The 25,722-nt window shown below is 42.8% G+C and overlaps 1 protein-coding gene across 5 annotated transcripts in view; it reads right to left on the bottom strand.

The window, feature by feature from the left end:
* RIPOR3 (RIPOR family member 3) overlaps positions 1-25,722 on the bottom strand; it is a 209,861-nt gene that overhangs the window by 16,186 nt on the left and 167,953 nt on the right. For all 5 annotated transcript variants that reach the window (XM_056549214.1, XM_056549212.1, XM_056549211.1 and 2 more), the window contains 8 exons: positions 13,259-13,388; positions 9,716-10,252; positions 7,812-7,954; positions 7,222-7,360; positions 6,638-6,773; positions 6,379-6,540; positions 5,249-5,407; positions 3,871-4,073 (listed from right to left, as the gene is read on the bottom strand). In XM_056549214.1, coding sequence (XP_056405189.1) covers positions 3,871-4,073; positions 5,249-5,407; positions 6,379-6,540; positions 6,638-6,773; positions 7,222-7,360; positions 7,812-7,954; positions 9,716-10,252; positions 13,259-13,388 — 1,609 coding nt within the window. The remainder of the gene's footprint in view (positions 1-3,870; positions 4,074-5,248; positions 5,408-6,378; positions 6,541-6,637; positions 6,774-7,221; positions 7,361-7,811; positions 7,955-9,715; positions 10,253-13,258; positions 13,389-25,722) is intronic.

The raw sequence follows: 25,722 nt of genomic DNA, 5'->3' as shown, positions 1-25,722 counted from the left end.
GGAGAAATTGAGGGCTATGTATTTCATAGAGATAAGTGTCCATCTCCTGTTACACACCTGGCCTTAGCACACCTTCATCTCCTCTTTGTTTGCTCAGACAGGGGTCAAGGTCTTTACCGTTCTATTTAGGGGCTAGTATGCGGATCTGTATGTATCTGGGAAAAATATGCAGATCTGCCTCTGCCTGAGCTGCAGGCAAAGATTAGTGATTTACATGTCTGCCCATCGCTTCCCTTGGCCTCCTTAGCGGTAGATGAGTTGGAGAAGGACATTAGTGAGGAGGAGATTCTGATTATTAATTTTTTATTTACTTACAAATAAGATACTTTTTATTGAATTTGAACAGTTTTTATACAACCAAACCCCCCCCCCCCCAAGTCCACCAAACGTTAAATCCCATATGTCATAAGTGAAAACCTGAAAAATAAACATACAAAACAATATAGCAAGTCTCTATGACAGTATACCTTGGACCAAGAAAGCCCCGTCAGAGGTGGCAAATCACATTAGAGTCTATCTGGGCCCAATCTATCAGTGTGCACCCAGGGACCCGAAGCCAGATGGAATTTATGCATAATTTTACGTTATTTATAAATACCCCTTTCAAAACAAACCCTAGTTGTCAGATCATCTACAGTGGGACAACTAGCTCTTATCCTGTATTGGGAAATGAGTTTCCTGGCTTGGTACTTGACACCTAGAATACCAACTTCCATCCCAGAGGGATCCTATAAGGCCCAAACGACAATCCATCCCGTCTCCTATAAAGCGATCCGGTGGGCAGGTACCTCCCTGACTCTGTGCCTCACTTTTTTAAGGCTTTCCTGTGGTTCTATGGTAGACATATGGGTCGCTCTCTCTCTTTACCCGCCCTGCTCCCTAAACTCCCCTTATAGACAATCCTTTCTTTCTTTCCACGGAGGGGTGCCATACGTTAGGCGAGTCTGTTGCACTTGATTGCCTTCTGATTCAACATTTCTTTATCCAGGAGAAGAATTAAAAGATCTGGCTGGTACTATTACCCTGTGAAACTGCACAAAATGTTGCCTTTCTTGAGTCTGCTTGCTGGAAGTGTTGGGACAGAATTGGGTACCTTAGGGCACATCTGGTGGTCTTGCTAGGACATTAAACCCATCTGGAATAAGATATTTGCGTTTTACAAGATGTGTTCAGTGAAGGTTCAGCCTTTGTCGAAGCTTTTCCTACCACAGGCTTCAGCTTATCAAAGGGGGCTGCTGCATCATTTCATTCATGCTGCTCGCATGGTTGTCCCTAGGTTATGAAAGCAGACAAGTCCTCCCCCAGTAGATTAATTTCTGGACAGCTTACATCATATTATGAGAATGGAGGACCTAGCCGTGAATACTCCAGCTCTTTGTGATATCTTAGAGAAGACCTGGTATTGCTGGTCCACTTTCTGGGATTCTGGGACTTTAGCTAAGTGAGTGGCCTATAACTGGCCTTCGTAGTGGTCCGTGAGGTTCTTTAACTTTCTCTCTAGCTTTCTCTGGTTTCTTGGACATGCTTGGAAAAAATTGCAGTAATTTACATATATATAAGCCTGCAAGGGCCCAAAATTCCCAGCATAAATTAGTCAAGAGTCAACTCGAAAATATTATTCTCGATGCTGAGAGGGGGAAATACCTTATAAAACATAACTTTTAATGCAGTACTCTAAAATACAGAAAAAGTGCTCTAACTCCAATACAACACAAAAAGCTCACAATGGTGAGCGCTAAGCAGCCGTCAGAGACAGACGGCTCCCCGCCAACGCGGGTATAGCGCATCCATCTGAGAGCCATGAACCGGACGTGCGGCTACAGGAGCGTATCCGGGCAAACATATGGAAATTGTGAATATGTGTCTTTCCTCTAGGTTGCCCTGAAGGATGATTCTACCTCCTTTAATGAGAGCCACACTATGGCAATAGGGATATACACTATGTATCGGGTGTTTCCCTATTAATTAAGCTAAAGCAATTAAGGGATATACACTGTGTATTGGGTGTTTCCCTATGAATTAAACTACACCGTTCGTTTTATATTCTACTGATATTTTATCATATATCATTGTCTATTGCATATTGTATACATCTCCCCTGAGGAAGCCACGTAGTGGCAGAAAGGCGTTGGGTGACATCTGGCAATAGTATGCATTCTTGACTATAAATCCACATAATATGTGGTAACTGCTTTTTGTGTTGTATTGGAGTTAGAGCATTTTTTCTTTATTACAAGGTGTGGTGTATTTTAGAGTACTACATTAAAAGTTATGTTTTATAAGGTATTTCCCCCTCTCAGCATCGAGAATAATATTTTCGAGTTGACTCTTGACCTTCTTGGACATGCTTCTTTTCTCTTGTTGCGTATTGTGCTTGTTTGTGCATTAATACTTTGCTGTAGTTTGATGCAATCACTGAATGTAAAGAGAACAGGTTGGTAGTCTTTTTTTTTCTCTTCTGCCACATGTACCTTGATTATTATTACCATTTTGTATTGCTTCTTTCTGCACTTACATGTGAAAAATGTGTGTTCTATTGTTTAGATCAATGTTGTCTGACTTTCCTGCTTTACATCCAAATGACAAAAACCTGGAGGACCAGGCTAATACTTAAAGCAAATCTCATTACAGGAGAGATATGTAAGCCGCTTTTTGTTTTAAAGAGGTACTCCGGGGAACTAAACCCATAACCCATCCTTTCCCTCTCATCGCCCTATTTAATTGTCTAAATATCATTCATTAGCTATATAGAGTAGTTTCCACTGTTTAGTTGTCACTTACATGCATGAAGTGAAGGAATGACATTATCCAGTTGTCTGCTCTGTTTCTGTTCAAATCCCTCTCTGAAAGCAGCCCCCACCCTCCTGAGAGACAAGGACCATGTGGTTTCTGCCTTGCACTGATGAGTCTTGCTCTCTTTAGTGCTGAGGACTGGGGGGGTGTGCAGCCTCAGCCAATCAAAAACTGAATTTCTCTCTGCTGCTCAGATCAGGATGGTGGGGGCTGGCAGAGCAGAGCTGCAATGATTGCTTGGAGTTGTAGGCAAGGGGAGAAAAGAATGGCAAAGAACATCAAGCATCCAGAGAAGATAAGAGGCCACAGGAGGAATGCATATCAGGCAGAATGGTTTACAAGGAACATATCCAGGTAGTGTGATGGATTTTGAGCTTTTTAGATACTTCCCTGGAGTACCACTGAAAGCTAAAAAAGCTCTCTTGTCTGATACATCATGACAAACAATCAGATGTAAAAGCATTAAAGGGGTTCACTGCTTTAGAATATCAATACTTGTTAGAAGAACTCTGATTATAAAGTGATCACCTTATCATCAGTTTTAGTGCACACTACCACGAGAGAAATTAAGTATTACAGTGTACATTGATATCATTGGGTTTTTTGTGTAGAGCAGGACAGACATGTCCTCGAGTGACTATCTTTGTATCTACTCCCCACTCTGGATAAGAAATAAGGATCCTGAACAGCGGACCCCTTTAATTCAGAATTACCTAATGGGGTATATGAAACTGGATATTCTAAACTGTACAACCCATTAAAATCAGAATGGGTTTAAGACCATGTATGTTTTCACTAACTACCAGCACTTGGCTAGGTAGAGGCAATGATGCAGATACATTTAGCAGCTCATGCTCTGTGCATCTGATGCTTTTGCTCATAAGCCTGGTTTGTAGATTACCTACAGCGTTGCATCTATATCAGCCGATACACATAAAGTGGTGACTGCACTCAAATGCCACATCCAAGAATACAGCCCAAATTTAGAGGTTGTTTTTTTTTTTCAATCCTGGCCTCTCTTGAGAATCATCACTGTTCTATTTGCTCTGCAATAACTCTGCTGCCTGTGCTACCTACCTTCTGCTTGAAGTGCTTATTTGCCGATGCTCTGCTGAGAAAGCTTATGGCTGCTTTGCACAGCTTCAGGTTTTCGTCTATCTGGAACGTGGCCACAAGCTTCAGGAACTGCGGCAGGGGCTGCAGCCGTGAGATTTGCTTTGCTTTCAGCTTTTTGATCTTCTTTAGACGCCCAGGAAGCTGCAGGTCTCTGATGAGTAGGACTGCAAACAGGAAAACAGACATATGACTGATAACTCATACAACCCTATGTCCTGTATGCGGCCCAAGTTTCGGAAGTACTTGAGAGAAGAGCATGAATGACCTGGTGCAGTCAATATAGAACAGTAATACTAAAAAGGGACACTACACCTGCTCTGCATCCTCTCTAGAGAATGCATCCACTGTTCTCTATGATCAGCCTTTTTCGTCTCGGGAGCGAAAGACTGTAGAAGAGGTAATAGAATCTGTGGCTGTAGACAATGACAGCTGTAAACACAATGGAGTAGTAGCTGCATTTTCTCTTTAAGGGAATGTGTCCTCAGAATGTGATCTATTATTTAAATCAAGTTGTTATGCTATATTTTATAAGAATTTTTTGTGCAATTTTTAAATTTTCTGTTTTACTATCTATATTTTAATCCTGAAATAATCATGAAATCTTGCAGTTTTCATTCTGGACAATAGGCCTTAAAAATAAGCTGAGACTTCCTGCCCTGTACATATCACTTCCCAGCAGTTACATTCTTATAATCACAGATAGGAGAACAGTGAAAGTTGATATCAGTATATTGATAACAGGTACAAACAATAGCTGTTGCTTACAGATCAGCATCCACCTCACTGTAGAATGACCTCTAAAAGGGCACAGAGTATGCCCAGTAATGTTTTCAATGCATGTGAATGGGACGGGGACAGGTCTATTTTTGCCTATGTCCATGGGTCCTGCTGTAGAGCATATCTCTCAATGCTGTTAAAACAGCTCAGGCAAGACGGCTGCCTCATAAACTGAAGTAGAACAAAATTGCAATCAGTACATAAAAACAAATGTTTCAGTATCTGGATCTAATCAGAAAAAAAAAAGATAAGGAATGTATTATTTTGATTTTTTAAGGCCCCTATACATATCAGACATGTATTGGCTGACCAACCATTTAGACAATATGTATAGAGGTCCCTCAACAGTAGTCAAGGAAGAAATGGATTGGCATATTGAGCTTTTAGTTTCATGATTTTGTCCTCAAAGAAATAAACCACTACCCGTGGAGTCTAGAGGCAAAGAAATAAACCACTACCCGTGGAGTCTAGAGGGTACAGGGAAGCGTTCATGTTATAAGGAGGGGATATAACCGCTAGCTATTGTACTTGTATGGCCATCTTTCCTTCTCATAGAACTCACCTTCTCTTGTAAGTGCAGCAAAGTGTTTCTCCAGGTCGACCACATGGTATCTCCGCAGGTAGCAGTAGAACAAAAAGATGGAGACGATAGACTCAGGGATCTCGTTGGATGCCATTATCCCACCAAATCCAAATATTTGCTCCAGCACTTTTCTAAATACTGTAGGGAACAACAGATTGCAAGCTCATATGGCAAATAACATTAAAAAAGCATACGGCATATCATATGTTGAGTGATGTCAGAAGAAGCCATGCTTTCCCTAGTGTCAAGCAACAGTATAAATATTGATATACAATATCTTCTATTCTGCTATGGATATATCATAATTCATGCATACATAAAGTTTTCAAGCCCTTTAACTTTTTCTTATGTTGTGGTCTTGGGAAAAACTGATTTTTATTTTTATTTAGTCAGCAACATGAAAAAATGTAAAAAAAAAACTTTTCAAATGCATTTAAACCCTCTTTCCCAGAAATCAGTGCATGCCCATACAGTGTGTCTCTTTAATCTTTCTATGATTGATCTGATGTGATTTCCAGGCAGATTTTATTTACATTTTGGAATAACATCCTCCTCTCCACTTGTACAATGGTAATGGTTTTAGCACAGATAGGGGGAGGGGCTCCAATAAACCCACTGACTATAACAAACTTTCCTAATGTGTCCTGCAGGCTCCTTATGGTGTCCTGACAAGTGCACACACACCACATCCCATGTGGAGGTCACTCACAACGGGGGCGGCCACAGCTAATTCCACCAAATTTCCTGTGTCAGAGGAACAGACAGAGACAGGTACAGACACAAGAGGTAATGTGATCCCTGCTGCATGTACACAGCGGAGGCTACAGAACATGTCACTTCCCTTGTGGTCTTCCGCTCTCATGCAGCTCCTGTTATGTCTGCAGACCCAATTAATATTTCAGCCAGAGAAGCCTTATGAAGATTAATCCTCCTTTACACCCTATAAGGATTTCCTATTTACTCTGGACATGTGTTGAATGATTTTTTTAGCCTCTTGGGTGCAGATATCCAAACAGACTAACTGGTATATGGCTGGATGTAGCTATATTGTCCTATGCTGCACACAACAGGGGATGAGTTTTAAGTTATGAGAAGGGGAAGGGTCTCACCTGCCTCCAGGTGACCTTGGTATTTGGCTTTGATCTTCAGCACAAACATTTTCTTAAGCTGATTGAAGAAAACCTCAGAGGAGCAGAACCAAGGTCCCTCCGGCTGGACGCAGCTCTCCCAGAGCTTCAGGAAATGTCGGATCTTTTTACTCTTTGGAAAAACTGTACAGAAATAAAGTGGAGAAACAATGTAACACTGAGGGTATTATCCTGTGTAATATATCATCACCAGGGATGAATGAACTGGACTATTACGTACTGTCCTCTATGGAGGCCTTCTCCTGCACTTTCTGGATATAAATAATTGACAGATCCTCCAGTACCTCTCTTTGCCAGGACAGTTCCTCCAAGAGATGATGTTGTATAATCCGGGCACTGTTTGGTGAGGTCAGTTTCTGTAACAGAAAGTTCCAGTTTGGTTAATACATTTTGTTTAATACATACAGCCTGAATTAGATGAGGCCTAGTAGCATTATGTGGAGCCCCCCACATCCATGCTGCTCATATATGTATTTAGTGGACATAAGTGGCAACAGAAAGTTCTGGCAGCAGTTTATTCCTAATCTATTAAAATAACTGTTACATTGGGCTGAGCTAAAAGTGCATGCAAATAGGTGATGGTGGTCACCTCCTGTATTATCACTGGCTCTGGGGACAAGTAGGCTCACAACTTTCTTGAGTGCTTAGCATGGCATCCGTGGACAACGTGTCAGCAATAGCACTCTCAACATGCAGAACTGAAGCTACACCCAGATTCACTGTATGTCAAATTTTCAAGCTTGCTTATAAATAAAGAGTACACCCTCTGTAAAGACAATGATTGTACAGGCAGTGATGCCTAACCTTTAGTAGCGCTTTACAGATATCCAGATGGACGGATAAGAGCGTGTCCAGGTCTTCATGTCCAGTGGAAAGTCCACCCTGCTCCGATTCACTATGATGACTGAACGTCTGCGCGACAGATGGAGTGATCGTCCCATTACTGAAAACAAAGGATGCAATTTTGGTATCTGAAGGGAAATGTAATTGAGTATATAGCTACTGCACAAGTAAATACTGCTAAATGGCTGTAACTTACATGTAAACATGTACATATGACCAAACAGTTCTTAGATATAGATTTCTTAGATATTCTCAATATAAGATGTCAGGGTGACACAGGCTTGATTTACAAGGAAGTTGATGATATTGGGTCAACTACCAAAACGTCTTTGGAGACATGTTCATTAAGAATGTCATTCTGCAGAGCGTGGATCTACAACTCCAAGCATGCTCTACGTCTGTTAATGTCATGGCATACTGGGAGTTGTTGTATCCTAATAAAGGGAGAGGTTGCAGATGTCCCTGGTTTACAGCTACATTTGTGCACTGACTTGTTCCCAGCACATCACACAGGAAATGCTGGGAATATTTGGAGGTCATGTGTATTTTACCTCTTACTGTGAGTGCGAATGCTGCCAAACAGAGACAGGTCATCTGCACTGAAGTCTGTGTTCAAAAAGTCAAAACTTTCCAATGCCGTCTCCACCATCAGGCTATCCATGGAGGGAAGCTCTGGCCCGGAATCACTGGATCTCTGTTGAACAGATAACAGATCTTTGTTAATAAGGTGGGAGTCATTATTGATCCAAGTATGTGGAGCAAGACTGCACCTCCATAGAAAGAGTCCAATCTACATACTCATGGCAGAGATGGGGTTAATCAGTCATGTGTTCCTAAATGACCATTATTAAGCTTCATGATGAAATTCATTGTATGTTGTTCTAATGTCAGCAATTACTGGAGCTAGAGCATGAAATAATGGGGGAGGGGTGTACAATTTCAGGGCCTGCATGAAGGAAAAGGTTTTTATTAACCCCCCCACAATATAAACTATAATTAATATTGATTTGTAATTTTATTTTTTTTTAATACCTATACCATCCACCCCCTAAGGACAGTTTACACATAATAGAACAGATTTATCAAACTGTGTGAGAGAGAAAGTGGAGTGTTTTCCCCTTAGCAACCAATCACAGCTCAGCTTTCATTTTACCAGAGCTGGTTAGCTAAGCTGTGATTGGCTGCTAAGGGTAAAACACTCCCCCTTTCTCTCACAGTTTGATAAATCTGGGCCAATATGTTGGTCAGTATTTTTAGTCAATACTAGGAAGAGGTTTAAAACACAGAAAAAGCTGCCGATCTTTTTCTTTGTGCCTGTTCCACTCCTGGTTTTTGTTAAAAATACTGACTAAAATACTGTGTGTGAAGTCAGCTAAAGACTTAGGGCACGTGCACATGGGCATAATCTGCACCTGTGTGACTTGGGACCATCAGCATGTAAATGCATGGAAAAGAAGTTACAAAAGGGGTTTTCTGAGATGACACTGTGGGGTTGATTTTCATGCTAAAAACCAAACTTCTGCACAGTTATAAGCCATGTGAACATATCCTTAAAGGGGTACACAGTATAGGGGATGAACATTTGATGACAGGGGTCCAACCACTGAGATACCCACGTGATCTCCTGTACAGGGCCCAGCTACTTACCCATCTCCCCTCCCTACGCTCTTCTTTCCCAACCAATGTAGTATGATGTATAGCATAGGGAACCTGTTCCGTGTATTGTGCGGTCACGCATGTATGTGGATGTATTATTTATTGTATATGTGATTGATTGCAAGAAAAGTAATTTTTTTATCAAAAATCCACAGTGTGCTCCAGCCCTTACCCTCAGAGATGAATTACCGTCTGAGATGGGGAGTCTGTCTCAGCTGGTGACTGACTGAGCGGGCTGTCACTTGCATTTGTCTTGAAAGGTGGGGGCCGGAGCACGCCAACTTAGTAGTGGGGCCCTCTACAGGACATTGCAGGGGGTCCAACCACTGGGATAGGGGATAAGTTTTAGTTCACTGGAGTACCCATTTAATGTACCAATACTCGTTTCTGCACACACACACACACACACACACTACAAATGGTCCTTGTTCTTGGCCTCCACACTCTACATATGGTCCAGGCTATTGACACCCATACCCTACAGATGGTCCTTGATTTCATTCCCTCTGTACTCTACATATGGTCCCCGCTCTTGGTGCCCCTGTACTCTGCATACAATCCTTGCTCTCAGCCCATACTCTACATATGGTCATACATATGGTTCTCACTTTTGGCATCTGCATTCTACATACAGCTCCTGCTCTTAACACCCATACTTTACATACAGTACTTTCTATATTCACCAGCAGTTTACATACTGTACTGTACTTGCCCTCACACTGTACATACAGTATTTGCCATCTGCACCCACACACCACAAGGGGCAGTTGCCTCCAGACTCCACAAATGGACCACGTACTAGTAGTCTCTCTCTGAAGTTCATCACAGACTGCTCCATCTCCTTCATCTTCCATCTTGTTGCCTCCTCTGACCTCAGCAGGTCCAGAACATCATTCAGTTGCTGTGGTAGTGATGGTCTCTTGCTGTCATCTGCAGCATTTTCCTTAAGTGCTGGGCTGGGGGTCCTTTCCTCCTCTTTTAGCTCTATACTAGGGGGTTTATCGAATTCCACTCTTGAAGGTTTGATGGTGCTACGGCCAATGTAACGTTTGGGAGTCTCTTTGAGAATATCCAGAGTTTCGTGACTGGAGGGCTGCTCTTCTTTGGTCAGCTCTTGTGAAGAATACTGTTGAGTCTCCCCACAAGAGGACAGTGAACTGGGGGCAACTTCACTGCCAATCTCCTCCAGATTCCTCAGACTGTCTATGCTATCTAATTCCATGCTCTGTTCTAGACTTCGGCGATCCCTGATGAAGCCGTTGTTGGCCAGGTAGCTCAGGATATATGGGGTCTGGATATCTTTTTCCAAAGATGGATATGTGCTGTCCAGATCATTCTAATGAAAAAAGAAAGTGTAGCATAACATTTCATTAAAATGCAGAATAGGTCATTTGTATTACTGACTTTCACTGTTTATAAGTACAAAAGTGTCCCTCAAACTACGGCTCTCCTGCTGCTGCAAAACTACAACTCCTACTATGTCCTGACAGCCTGAAAATCCAACCACTGTAAAACTACAACTCCCATCATGCCCTGACTAACAAAACCATATCGTTTTTGAAACAACTGAAAATATATGGTTTTGGTAGTCAGGGCATGATGGGAGTTATAATTTTTGTAACAACTGAAAATATAACTCCCATCATGCCATAACAAACTAAAGAGCAAACCCGTGGGTCTGCAGCTGTTGCAAAACTACAAGTAGGGGGTTTTAGTTCTGCAACAGGTTGGGAGCCAAAGGTTGGGGAACACTTGTGTTCCCCAACCTCTTACTCTCCAGCTGGAGATTCAAGGGTTGGCTCTCCAGTTTGTTATGGCAAGAGAAGAACTGTACATTTCCAATAGATGGAGAGCACTTGTAGTTTGGCAAGGTCTGGGCTGTGGGGAAGGCTGCTGAACTTTACAAGTCCCATCATGAACTACAATTTGATACCCAACCTGTGGTTCTCCAGTTGTTGCAAAACCCCTGACTTGCAATTCTGCAACACATAGAAAGCCACAAGATAGCTCTCTGGTTTGTTATAGGCTGATAAAAGGTATAATTTTTCAGCAGTGAGAACAACAATTGATTCCTTTAGGCAGTCAGGGCATGATGGGAAATGTATGTTCACTACAACTAGAGAGCTATTTGCTAATGGATATGCAATAACTTTAGATGTAGCTTCTTACGGAATATGAATCCCATGCATGGGACTGCAGGCTGTCAGAACAGCTTGGGAGCCACAGGTTGAACACTATAAAATAAGATTTGTTACATGTTACAATGTTTCAGTGTAGGCAATCCCAAAGCACAAATAGTTCTTATTTCTAGACTCTAGGTCAGTGGTTCTTAACCTGGGTTCGATCGAACCCCAGGGGTTCGGTGAGTCAGTCCCGGGGGTTCGGCAGGGGAGGTCACAACAGGACAGGCAAACTAAGCAATTGCTTGGGGCCCCGAGCAGAGCCATTGTTTGCCCGTCCTGTAGCGACAGAGAAATTCCCCCCATCATGATTAACTCCCTGCGGCCCCGCTTTACATTTAAAAACGCAGGGCCGCCGGGACATAGCGCACACCGGGGCATCCCTGACGTCCCGTGCGTGTGCCCATGGAAACGAAGGAGCCGAGGACCGGAGGATGGAGAAGGAGGAAGACGCGCGCTGGACAGCTTGGTAAGTGACCAGCGGCACGTCACCTTCAGTGCTCCGACCACCGGTCCCGAGACCTACTGCTATAGCCGGAGCGGTGGTCGGAGCACTGAAGTGGGCAGTACACAGGCATACAGCCTCTAGCCATACACTGTATATGGCTGGAGCTGTATGTCTGTGGGGGAACACTGCCTACATCAGTGGTCTGCAACCTGTGGACCTCCAGATGTTGCAAAACTACAACAAGTTGTAGTTTTTGCAACATCTGAAGGTCCGCAGGTTGAAGACCACTGGCCTACATAATGTGTGGGAACACTGGCTGCCTAATGTGGGGGAACACTGGCTGCCTAATGTGGGGGAACACTGCCTGCCTAATGTGGGGGAACACTGCCTGCCTAATGTGGGGGAACACTGCCTGCCTAATGTGGGGGAACACTGCCTGCCTAATGACATGAGGGTGGCACTTGCCAAGGTAAAGCCGCGCATTTCTGAACTGGTCTCTGAAAGACAACAGCAGAAGTCACTGATTTGCAGTGAATATTCATTATGTTTTTGTGTGAAAATCATGTTTTCGTGGTTTTGTTCTTTGTTCTTAATGGTTTTGTTCATTTTGTGCACCTATGTATAAATATATACTTAAATATATACCTCCTATGTTTTAAATTAGAAAAAAAATTATTTTATTTTTCCAATTAAGAAGGGTTCGGTGAATGCGCATATGAAACTGGTGGGGTTCAGTACCTTCAACAAGGTTAAGAACCACTGCTCTAGGTTGACTGTAATAACCTACTAATGATAAATTGGAACAAAACATCAGCTTTGTGACTAGATTAGGATGAGTTTTCAGCCTTAGAGTAGGTCCAGATTTGCCATATTTTGCTGCATATTTTCTGCAGCTGATTGCGCTACCCATTAACTCCCATTAAACCGTAACTGTCATGAAATCTTTGTACTGTGTGCAGGTGGTGGGTATAGCAATGTTTTTACTTAATATTTGCAGGCTTTCATGACCCCAAAAAATGCTTTTGATCGGATAGGCGTTGTGCGAGGTACGTGATGCCCCGTTGCAATATTCCCCCCCCCCCAGTATGTCAGCGCTGGGGCCGCTGTTTGATTGACACACATGTCCAAGCGCCGCTGCGTGTCATCCAGCTAGCACTGCATAGGAAGACGGCGGCAGGAGTGAGCGCTCGCTGGGGGAGCGAGAGCTTGCTGGATGACACGCAGTGGCGTGCACTACCGATTAGCTGAAGGGCGCATGTGCTGGGACCTGTGTGTCAATCACACAGTGGTTCCAGCGCTGACATACAGGGGGTGGGGCATCGCGTAGCTCGGTCATGACTATCCGACCGTCAGTGGCTTTGATCAAAAGCATTTTTTGGGGTCATGAAAGTCAGCAAATATTAGGTAAAAACATTGCTATACCCACCACCTGCACACAGTACAAAGGCTGATTTCCAGATTTCATGACAGTTGCGCTTTAACTAATGTGGTGGAAAATATGCAGCAGCAAATACGCAACAAAATACTGCACGTGTGACCCTACCCTTTGGAATGTAAATGGAAAAATTCACTGACACTGATTCACTAAGCAGAGATTTTAGAATGCAGAATAACAAACAAAGTTTTAGAGTTTTCGATTATACCAAGTGTACACATTATTTATGCAAGTCTATAGGGCTACTTAAATAGCTCCTAGATGTTGCCTGATGCTCACAAGGTAAAACTTGTCCCGGAAGCTTGGGGTGTTGGGGGGCGTCCAGTGATATAAGGATATCTTTCGGACACTTGATGAAAACTTGTTGGTCATTCCAGGTGTTGACAGAATCTTGCTGTTATCGAAGGGACTATGAGCAAAGAGACAAGAAGAATAGTTATATTATAGTAAATAGCTAAATGTGAGCAATACAGTGGTCCCTTAAGTATTAATATTAATTGGTTCCAGGACGACCATTGTATGTGGAGACCATTGTATGTGGAGACCATAACTCTATGGAAACCTGGTAATTGGTTCTGAAGCCACCAAAATATCATCCAAAAATAGGAATGTAGGGGACGCTATCAGACAGCCAGTCAGTGCATGCACTTTAAGAATACAGGGGTTTTACCAGTGAAATGCCCATTCAGATTGGTCGTTTCTTCCAACCCTTGACACGTTTTGCAGATCTGGACTGTCTGTAGCATTGTATGTTGAGTCTGGTTTCAAGTTACAATGGTCCATTGTATGTTGAAAATATTGTATGTTGAGGCCATTGTAAGTCGAGGGATCACTGTAGTCATAAACATACAGGAGATCACATGATTATGCTCCTGCATAACTTCTGTTACAAAAACAATGTCACTCACAAGCTTCACAGATATCCTCGACTCGACACGGAGGCTTTACCTGGGAAGGAGGTCTGTGGCACAAACCATTACAATATTGCTGCAGGTCAAGCAAATTGATCACCAGTAAGTCTTCACTTACTGAACGCAGTCACACAGAATTAGAAACAGAACCTGCACTTCATTGTCCCGGCTCCACATTCATAACCAGCCTCTAATCTAAGCCAAATACCTAAATAAATGAGGTTGACGAATGGTCGACAGGTTTCCCTGCTTCGTTTACCTGTGTTACGAATCCAAACAAATCCACCAGCTGCATCTGCAGAGGTGCTATCTAATGCAAATCTACAAATATCTTCAATGTACAAACATGGAATACAAATTCATCAAAAGTTTTTGGGTTAAAAAAAAAAAAAAATTCAACTTGTGTGATAATTTCCCAAGATCTCTGCGATCAGTGAAGGAGGGCATTTCTTTTTTTTTTTTTATCTCCAGAGGCTGAAAACCCACCCGACCTTATACTTTCGACAGCTGTGGATTTGTTGCCTTTGTACCTATTTTAGGTAATATTCTGTGAGCTAAACAGGCTGGACTTAAGACTTATGCATTTACCTACACTGATAAACTGAGGACAGATCACACAAGATTGTCTATATTGCATTTAAATTGTACCAAACGCTTATCAGTGTAATGCGGAATTAATAAGGGCAAGTTTTCAGTCACTGAATGTAAACAATGAATGTTCTGATCACTGGCAGCAAGTAGAGATTGTGAAAACTGTAAGGAATTGAAACAATGTCAATAAGAAAGTAGATAAACTTTGCATCATACAATGAAGCTTCATAAGTGGTTTCCTGGAGGAGCTAAAACTGAGGTGCTTTAACCTGTAGGCCATTGTTCTTTGTAGCTATCCAGCTGTTGCAAAAGTACAACTCTATTGTTTCTGATTTCCATATTTGGAGTCGGAAAGGAATCTGTCCCCCTGGTATGGGGCAATTGGCATCAGCCTTATAGGGGTTATATGGGTGGATCAACACAGAAGGGTTATAGGTCAAACTTGAAGGACTCTTCTTTCAACCTTATGAATTATGTAACTATCATGCTCTGACAGCCTAGAGAGCCAACCCTTTTCTCTCTAACTGTTGTAAACCTACGTCATCCATGATACCCTGAGAAAGTAAAAAATATATATATATAGTTTTATTGAAAAGAGAAAAAAAATAATCATCAATACAGTATTTGGGATACAAAACAGATATAAGTAAAAAGCATATCCTGAACAAAGGAGAAGTACATAGATCAGCAGTGTTAAACATACATCTAGTGAGGATATAATACAAAGTATGCATATACTTGCCGACAACAGAATAACAAAGAGAGATACAAGGAGAAAAAACATTAAAGGGGTTATCCAGGAATAGAAAAAAACAGCTCCCCATCTGTTTCCAGGTTGGGTGTGGTATTACAACTTGGCTCCATTCACCAATTGAACTCTTTTTTTTCTATTCCTAGATAACCTCTTAATAAACTTGTGAACATATTCCATCACTACCTGTAAGGGATTCCAACTATTGTCACATAAGAGACTAATACTGGACACTGCAGGTCAGCAAGGCACTTCACTGAGCAGTACACATATCAAAGCACATTCAAAGAATCAGCAAGTTATAAGAACATTGTGTTGGGGGAAGAGCACCAGGGACCCCCATACACGTTCAAACGTAGCAGGGCACTTCTTATGTTTGTATACTACATGTGAGAGGGAAACAACAGCATTTACCAACTTTCTCCATTTAGTAAGTGTCAGAGGTCTCGGATCCATCCATCTCGCAAGAAAGAACACCTCCCGAAGAAAGGTGTGAGTGTGATGAGGCCATACCTTATCATCCAAGATCCCAAACAGACATATCAGTGGTTCTAGAGGCGGTGAGGGATCAACTATAGTGGCCAGCAATTGCAGTACATCATTCCAAAAGGGCACAATATAAGGGAATGCCCAAATGAGATGCCAAAAATCTACCATAAGGGCATAGCATCAAGGGCAGTCATCCCATGAAGTCTAATAGGGGTAATCGAACTATAGTGGATGCTGCACAACTCAATCAGTTATTGGCAGCTAGGGACACCATAGTGTGAGAAGACTAAATCTCTTCCCACTCCTCTTTAGAAACCATGGGCATGTGAGACTGCCAATATTGTTCAGCAGACAAGGAGACTGGGAAATCTTGGCCTGGAGAGGTGAGTATATAGGATGGACACATGACCTCTCGGACCTTAAGACTTTAACACCCCCCGATGAGCGGATATGCTGAGATAGATAGGTGGTCATTTTCCGGGGAACTGCCCATTAAGTGCATGGCACCCTTAGAACCTTTAAGAGCCAAACTGTGGCTTTCCAGACATTGCAAAACTACAACTCCTATCATGCCATGTTTATCGAAGGGCTGTGGTGAATTTGCCCCAAACCGCCCCCCCCCCCGCCCCCCAGATTTTGAGAAACTACAAGTCCCAGAAAGGCCCTTTGCATTGTTACCTGACCTGTGGCTTTCAGGGCATGATGGGAACTGCAGTTTTGCAAGAGCTGTAGAGCAAAGGTTGGCTCTCCAGGTTGTCAGGGCATGATGGGAGTTGTAGTTTTACAACAGCTGAAGATCCACTGGGTGGGGGCTGCTGTAGGCCAAGCTGGCACTCGTCGTATCGTAAAGTCTTGAGGTGGGGGCAAATTGCTGAGCTCTGCAAAATAAGAAAACTTAAAGTGTACCTCTCATCAAAAAAACTTTTGATATATTATAGATTAATGTATGCAGAATAACTTCACAATTGCATGTTATTAAAAAATATGCTTCTTTCTACTTAATTTTCCACTTTGAAGAAATTACCACTAGGGGTCTCCCTACCAGTCCTGGCAGCAAGCATTTCAGACTCATGCTGGAGTCCTAAACACTACGAGCTGCCAGTCTGCTTTGTTCACAAAGGAGAACACTCAGTGCTGCCAGCCTGCTTTGTTCACAGCCTGTTTGGCTGTGAACAAAGCAGGCTGGCAGCTCTGAGTGTTTAGGACTCCAGCATGAGTCAGAAATGCTTGCTGACAGGACTGATCGGGAAAAATACAATAGAAAGAAGCATATTTTTCATTAACATGCTATTGGAAAGTTATTCAACATTCATTAATCTAAAATATATCAAAAGTTTATTTGATGAGAGATACCCTTTAAAAAAAGGTTTCCCCTGGGAGTTGTCTGCTATTCTTGTCTGCTATTCTTTGCTACAATCACATTCCCTGCATATTAGATGACAAATGAGAAAAACCTGCAAGAAATGCTTGTGGCAGATGAAACTTTCTGCAGCAATAATCTCAGTACAAAAATATGTGTTCTTGGGAAGGACTATTGCATCATTCCATCTAAGTGCTTGCGCCAGGCAGGAAAACAATGGCTCCCTGTAGACCCTCTCAGCTCTGCTGTATCTGGTGACTGATCGTGACAAGCGTGCCACACGCAGAGTCTATCCTTCTGCACTGTAGCATTGTTCCTCCTAGTTATCGATGCCAGGGGTTTATAGTGACTCCATTACTCTTCGCACATTAACTATACCCAATCCAAAATTGACATATTTTCTCTTTAGGAGGAAATTTGCTTTCCGGGGTACAGAGCAAATTCCCAACTGAATGCACCTGCACTAATCCACAGCCAATGGGATGTTCTTACTTCCCTTAATTAACAAATCTTAATCCTTCAATATTTTCTGCAACTTTGTTGAAATATTTTGTGAATCAACCCATCATTATTGTCAATATTTCTGCTTGCTATCAGGGAATGGAATCTTGTTTGCATCCAGGTCCCTTATGATCCGTTAGGCAGATCAGAGCTCTCTCTTGCAATAATGGGAGCGATAATCTGCTCTGTTAAATGAAAGCTGGAAATCTGAACTCTGTTTTTTATGGGCAACAAAGATAGTTTTGTTTCTGTTGTAAAAAAGTTTGTGATGATCAGTGTGCCTTTTTTAATGCAAGAGTTTGAAAGGCAAAAGGAAAAAACGCATGTGTTTTTCCTGGGTATCGCCAAGGTTATGTGATGTGGTTATTGGGAATGTTATTTTAGGGTAAGGTCATATGTAGAGCATCCGCAGCCTATTTCATGCTGCAGATTCTGCTATGAGCAGACACACAGGGCTACCCAGACGCAGCCCTGTGTGTAGTAAGGTTTGGAGGTAGGCCTGTGCGTCACAGTCACATTGGCATGCACATACAAAGCTGTGGCAGGGTATATCTGTTCAAAGAAGAATGCACAGTATATTTGTGTAACCCTACCCTTAACAAGTAAAACACATTTTTAAATGTTTTTCCTAGTTAGTTAAAGGAATATTCCCATCTGAAGAGGTTATCCCCTATCTAAAGCATAGGGGGTAAAAGCTTATTGTCTGCACGGACCATCACTAATTCCAAGTATGAACTTTAGTAAGGCCCCTTTCACACTGCCGTTGCTCCCCGTCCAAAACATCTGTCAAAGTCTCTTTTTTTTCTTCTGATTTTAATGGGGAACAATGGGTATCAACGGGTCCAGGCGGCTCCCATTTACTATTATGGTGGACACCGGGCGCTGTCATGAATAGCGGGAGAAAAGACGGCACATGCAGTAATTTTTCTCCCGCTATTCTCCCCGGCTCTCCTGACAGCTGTCACCTTGCCATGTACTAACGGCAGTGGGAAAGACGCCTAATGCAGTTTTCCCTCTAACTTTCAAAATGCAATAAAAAGTATTACAAAAATATGTGATCACAGCCTAAAAGGCTCTGTATTGTTGTATGACAGTTTTGCCTCTGGATGTAATCAGGAGTATTTCAATCCAATGACAGCAAACAGGGATCTTGAAAACACTGAAGCGTTAAGACACAACCTATATTAAATTGCGTTAAGACCCAATTTTCCATTGCTCAGTGACTAAAGCTACATGTACAGATGGCTTGAAAGGCCCCTAGTAGACCCAAACTCCTTACATGCTCTGTTATAACAACATCTATACATATTCCTGCTGTGCACCACTGATTATGGGGAGAAGGATGTATCGGAGTTTTCTGATCATGTCTCTATTATTCTTGGCCTCTACAATATATTGAGTTGCTCTAATAAGTTAAGGTCTCTAAGCAGTAGGGAGTAAAATGGATCTAGCAATGTCAAGTTCCAAGGGAATCTAACATCAAAGGCCCGGCAGAGTGCGCCATCACCGGCTGTACGAATATTCTGAGCTGGTTAGCGTTACAATGCGCTGCCATGAATATGCAATAAGGACATTTGATCCAGGACAATGGTCAGTGTCGCCCGTTCCCCTCTAGAGTCTTAGAATCTCACTAATCTACACATGCCATCAGTACAGGATCTGGAGAGATTCCAGAAATCCTCTGGTGGTGATCTGATGAGCATGCAGGAAAGGCTTAACCCACAGTGCACCACAATGTAGGAGTACTGAAGATCTCATCCTCTGAATGTGAATGTGCACCTAATGACAGCCAGTCAAACATTTTATTATTAAGGATTAAACTTTACATGAAACAGGAATAACGTCTCTAAAAGGTTAACCAGGAAATTAATGTGAAATGCAACATATTTGACCCCACTCAGATCAGAATTACAGAAATCATAACTCTTAAAGTGACCCTGTCATTATAACAAGAAAAAAAAAAAACTTTAGTATTACTGCAGGGACATGTCAAGGTTGGGCTCTAAGTGTTTAGACCCCACCAATCTTTTAATATCAGCAGAGGAAAAACACAGCTGAGCCCCTCTCCCCCTGCTATCTCCAGCTCGCTGTATGAGCCGGGCTCCATAAGAAGTCTATTGAGCCAGAGATTGCGGAGGAGTGAAGCGCTCAACCGTGCGCTTCTCCTGGCTATATATCTAAACATTGGTAAGAGACTGAACACATAGATACAGACCCATCAAAACTTTTGACATATTCTTGACATGACTTTTTTTTTTTTTTTTTTTTTTTTACTATAATGACAGGAACACTTCAAGCAGTGTGCATGCCCTGAAAAACTGCAAAGTTGTAAAATGGCAGCTCCCTGTCAGGAGTTGTATTGTTGCAGATTTTTTTTTTGAACCTTCAGGGAATAATGGGTGCAGCATCTAGAGAGTCACAGGTTGGCTCTCCAGGCAGCCAGGGCATAATGGGAGTTATAGTTTTCTTCTTACTGAAGTACTGGAAACATCAGGGGAAAAAAACGGATCCCAAGTCAGTAACTTCGGCATATCATGAAAGAGAGATACAACCATCAGATTGTGTCTGATTTGTGACTCATTAGCATCTAGCCATTCAGCAGCTGCAGTAGAGGTATCAAACATGTAAATGGATCCTAGGGCGACCACATGCAGTTTAGCAGGATAGAGCATGTAATATACAACATTGAGAGCTCACAGATGCCTTTTAACATTGGTGTACTTCACTCTTTTTCATCACTTCCACAGAGAGTCAGGAAAGAAGGAAATCTGACCCCCATTGAAAATGAGCTGATTTGACCCTCTGCCCTTGCTAAGAGTATCACGGTCCTTGTAGTGCAATATGGGTAGAACAACAGACTGATGCGCCCTCTCCAAAGCAAAGAGGGGTGTTAGCGTTTCTTTGCCAAAGGTAGTGAGAAGCCAGTTTTCAAAGAACTGTCCAGTGTTGGACATTTCTGCTTCCTCAGGAATGGTTTTCAATATAATCAGATTTCATGGTTATATTAGTAAACATGCATGTCTCGTTTCTAGAGGTAGAACCTGATCCTCCAGGTACCCCAGTCGGTCCTCCACTGCACCCATTCTGTTAGAGACTTTTTGCCCATCCTGCCTCTGGAGGTTAATGTCCTCTCTCATTCCTCCAATAAGTGATTTAATGTCTGCATTACTTATGAAGACAGCTAGTGGCACATCATTTAGTGTAGGCTCACCCTGAGCAGAGGGGACTCCACAGCCTGTGTATGCACAATAGCAGCAGAGAACCAGCCTCAGGCTCCAAGTCAGGATCTTTGATAGAGGGCTCCTCAGCAGCAGAAGTAGCAGCCTCCTATTCCAGCCAGTCAGCCCAGCACTCCCAATTTATCCCCAGTCATCTGACACAGCCGGTGGGTCCAAGACCAGTGCAAAGCGCTGAAGCTTTTTTTTTCATGCCAACAATCACGGAGGCTGGAGATGGCCCAACTTTCGGCTGCACCCGAGTCTTCTGCTCCTTGCTCAGATTTTGATTGCAACTGACCATATTGATGCACGCACCTCCAGGGAGACCTCACAGATAGATGGTAAGGGGAGAGGAAGTATAATAGAGCTAGATGCCCAGCAGAGCTCCGGTGTGTGCTTCTGCTCACATGCAATGCCAGGCCCCCGAGCAAGGTTTCATTGGAACAATGTGGGATCTGGTCTGTCTTTGCTGCATGGATGTTTATATCGAAGAGTTGTCAACAAAATATTTCTAGATATGAGTCTATCTTCACCTTGTGCTGTTCATGTTTTCCTAAACTCCAGAATTCCTCTAATCACATGTGTCCTGTCTCATGCAAATGATAAAAAAAATGGAAACAAAACATTACAAAAAAAACTACATTTCTGCAGGATGAAGATTTAATGCCATGCGCACAAATACATGCACTTACAAACCTTGGCAGGCTATCTGTGTAGTTACCAATGGTTGTCTAAGAATTGTTCTGACAAGCTGAATGCACTTGAGCTCGCAAATCATTAAGGCAGCAGATCCTTTTGCAATTGTCGACCAATGAAGTCCAGATGTGCTCGATGGGAGACAAGTCTGGAGATGCTGCAAGCCATGGTAGCAGGTTTAGGCTCAAAGAAGAATGAGCAACATGAGGGTATGTTGTATCAATGTAATGCTGAGCTGTTAGTGTACCTGGAATGAAGACTAGATGGGTCTGTCCATCGTACATTATCCCACACCATAATCCCGGAAGGGGGTTTAGCCCATGTAGCCCAATGTTGTGCAAGCTCCTTCCAACAGTTTGTGTAGGCATTGTTCAACACCCTAGGCTTGGTACGTGACATCCAATTTCACCCGCATTCTTTTAAGCTAATAACCCATCCATGCACCGCTTGCTGTCATTTCAGTGTGTCATTGGTCTCCCAACCACTGAGACATGCAATGTAGGACAATGCTAACATCTTGTCTACACACTTTTAGATTTCCTGGAGTCATAAACCAAGGTTTCCTTCTATCTTAATTTCCAACAAGTGGCACGTTGACTAACAGAAGGCATTGTACAATCATACTGTATTAAGTTGGTCAGATTTCTAAGGTTTCATGTGGGTGAAATAATTTGCTTTCGATTTGGCTTTTATACCATTGAAGCCTCTGCTAGAGATCGGAGTTAGGTGCTTATAAATGTGATCATTTGCAGATTTTAGCAATACCTGCCACTTCCTTTGTTTTCATAATCTTATGGCCTCTCCTTCTTGGTGTTGCAATTTCAATGTTGAGGAGTGTATACACTGTGACAATGACCTCAGGGGCTGCAACCAATCATCCTGGAATTCCTGTTTTGTGAATAAAACAACTATGTCTCTGGTACAGGCATGCAGTAAGAGAGATATAGCACGGCGATATTCATATGCCATACATTGGGCCGTTCCTGTCAATACGCATCTCCTCACTTTCTCAGAGATAACTGTGGTGTTATTTACACCAGAATCAGAGTCTTTGTGCCAGTTCTCTGATATTTCTGGTCTAACTGCTTTGTGAAGTCTTTTTTGTTAGTCTTCCAACAAGAATGGATCTTGCCAATCTCTTTCCCCGCACAGCTGTGTGCTGATCCTGTGTGATAAACAACTGCTTGGCCCCTGCACTGAGGGGCCCGGGTCACTATGGTCCAGCTCAATCCACTAGCGAAGGGGCAGATTACTACTGCCTTGTTCCATCCACTAGCTGAGAGACCCTGATCACTATAGTTTGTTCCATCCTTCAACTAAAGGCCTAGATCACTATAGATCTGTAAATCTACCAGCTGAGGGTCTCAGGTCACTATAATCCATGTATCAAATGAGGGGCCCAGATCACTATAGTCCTGCTCCATACACCAGCTGAGTGGCCTGGGTAACTATAGACCTGATCCAGGCACCAGTCTCATTATATTCCTGCCTTGCAAAGTCCTGTCCATAGGGATGCTATGTCCCTGGTCTTTAGCCTATGCCTCTCCAGCTGTTTCACAATCATATCTCAGCAGAAGACCTACCGGCTGGAGACCACTGCACTATATGGTTCTATACCATTGCAAAAAACTACAAGATACATCCGGCTCTGAAAAAGGAAGAGCTTCCTACTGTTTACATGGAGACTGATTACATTCCATATAGACCATACAATAACACAAACAAGTATTTGTATATCTTATGACTGCCTGCCCTAAGAAAAGCATACAGCATAAAGAGACAAAGACTGGATGACATCCAGACCATAAAAGGGAAAAGATGTTTAAATGGAAACTGACAGTCTGTTCACCCCCACTAAACCTAATACACTGGGTTATAGTGAGGATGAACAGGAATAGAATGAGGGGTCACGTACAGAAATCCAGCCAGTAATTCATAATGTCCACCTATTATTTGAAGATTCGTGAATTTGCACAAGTTCTAGTGACATGAGAGCCTGCGGTCACATGAATCCTCTGCTCTTCACAATAGCAGAGCGCTCACATGACTGCACGCTCTCACATCACTAGGACATGAAAGTGCATATTCATGAATATTCGTATAATAGGCGGGCATTGTGCTGCAAACAGAAGGAGGTTTGGATGCGCAACCAGCCTCCATTACGCAGCATTGCTCTGTATTACAGGGCACGGTATCTTCTGAATTACTGGACGGATTATTGTAAGTGACCCCATATTCTACTCCTGCTCACTCGCACTATAATCCAGTGATTGATTTAGTGCGGGTGAATAGGCTCAGTTTCCCTTTCACTTCTCCTTTTATCCCAATGCATGTTGTTGTAACTTACGCCACAGTTCTCCTTTAATGTTCTGGCTGATTTGTAACATTTTCCATTTTCCCTCTGCCTGGGCTGCAAAAACTAAAAAAAACAAACTAACTCACCTTCATACATTCCCCCGTTGCACCGATATCTGAGTCCCCATCCTCCGGTGCTGGTCTTTTTCCTGGTTCTTGGGCTTGGTGACTCATACTGCGCTCAGTGTTTGGGCTCCTTACATGACAGTGCGCTCAGCCTATCACCGGCAGAGGCAGGACATTGATACGCTAAGCGCAGTATTAGTCACCGGGCCCAGGAACTGAAGGACTGGGACGCCGATATTGGTGCAATAGGGGAACATAGGAAGGTAAGTTAAAGTTAGTTTTTTTTTAGTTTTTGCAGCCCTGGCACAGGGAAAATGGAAAATGTTACGCCACAGTTCTCCTTTAAAACCCCTGCCTAAAATGCCCCCCTTGTGCCTTGAGCCCTTAAGGTACCTGCACTCCATAGAGATATATGTACCAATGCATCAGCAGCAGATCCTGTAAGTTGCGAGGTGTCGCCAGTACTACCTCGCATTACTAAAAGAGAGCCCAGCTTAGAGAAGGAGCAGAAAACAGTGGGCACCAGGGAGAGTGAACAATCTCCCTGGGTAACAAGGAACTCCAGGAAGGGCAACCAGTGCACAGAAAACAGCACAGACCTGGGGTCACTGCAGCCATACAGTCTTCCATGCCATGAATATAGTGCACTTCCCTAAGCCAATCAGTAATAGTGGGAGGGAGCACAGTTTTCCATTGTCTTGGGATCACCCTGCACGCTGCCACCTTAATATTTTCCATGTTCCTAAATGAGGATTAAACTCCTCTCCTTCCCTTGTGTGTTTTTGAATAAAGCTTTGGGCATGTGACCTCCCCTATCGTTTGTCTTCCCAACCCCCTGCCCCTATCGCGGTTTTCTATGCCTTGTTGTTTGACATTGTTGCATTTGATAACATTTTATGTTTGCAGGAGTGTTAGTGTAGCATGGGGTATGACGTATAGCATAGGGAACCTGTGCTGTATATTGTGCTGTTGTCCTATGGATAATGTTAAGCCATTGTATAAGTGATTGACGTTTGAGTGCTAATAAAGTTATTTAAAAAAAAAAAAACTACGGTATCTTTGCATTTGTGGCCATTGCATTATCCTGCTGAAGGAGGCCACTCCCTACACACACATCAATGAGCCTTGGGCATCCAGTACATTGTCTGACACTTTAGGTAGGTGCTAACCAATACAAACCAGACCAGCCGTTCTGGAGATTCTCTGACCCAGCCGCTTACACATCACAATTTGGCCCATGCCAAAGTCACACAGATCTTTACACATGCCTATTTCTTTTTTGCTTCTAACATCAAATTCACTTGCTGCATGACAAAATGAATAACATGGCACAAGTGTTTGGGTCAAGCTTAAAGGAGAATAGAGGCAGAGGTATAAAATGTTACCAAAGATGCTCCCACATTATAGGAGATCATTGTGCAGTGCAGTATGGGGGCTCAACTAAGCTGTTAAAAGTGCCAATAAATAAAAAATGTTAATGCAGCTTTGGCTGTGACAAGAGTAGAATACATGCAGCAATGTATAATATGAAAGTAAATGAAAAACAATGGATGCTGAACATCCAGTACTGACAGTTGTGTTTTCAATGAACCCAATGAAAAGCGCAGAATTCCCCAGATCCTTGGGGAATTTATTGGGGTTCAGACATTTCCAGTTAGCAGATGGCATTTGTCTGTGACACAGCAGACTTAAAGCCAGCATGTTGAATTTGCAAATGTTTCCTGACGCTGCAGGACGTCTAACACTGTTTGCATTGGATTCTGTGTCAGCAGCGTGCACGGTACAGAATGTATAATTTATCAACC

The sequence above is a fragment of the Hyla sarda genome, chromosome 12, assembly GCF_029499605.1.
Source record: "Hyla sarda isolate aHylSar1 chromosome 12, aHylSar1.hap1, whole genome shotgun sequence".
NCBI lineage: Eukaryota > Metazoa > Chordata > Amphibia > Anura > Hylidae > Hyla > Hyla sarda.
The sequence above is the reverse complement of the archived record's forward strand: the minus strand, read 5'-3'. Positions and strand labels throughout refer to the sequence as shown.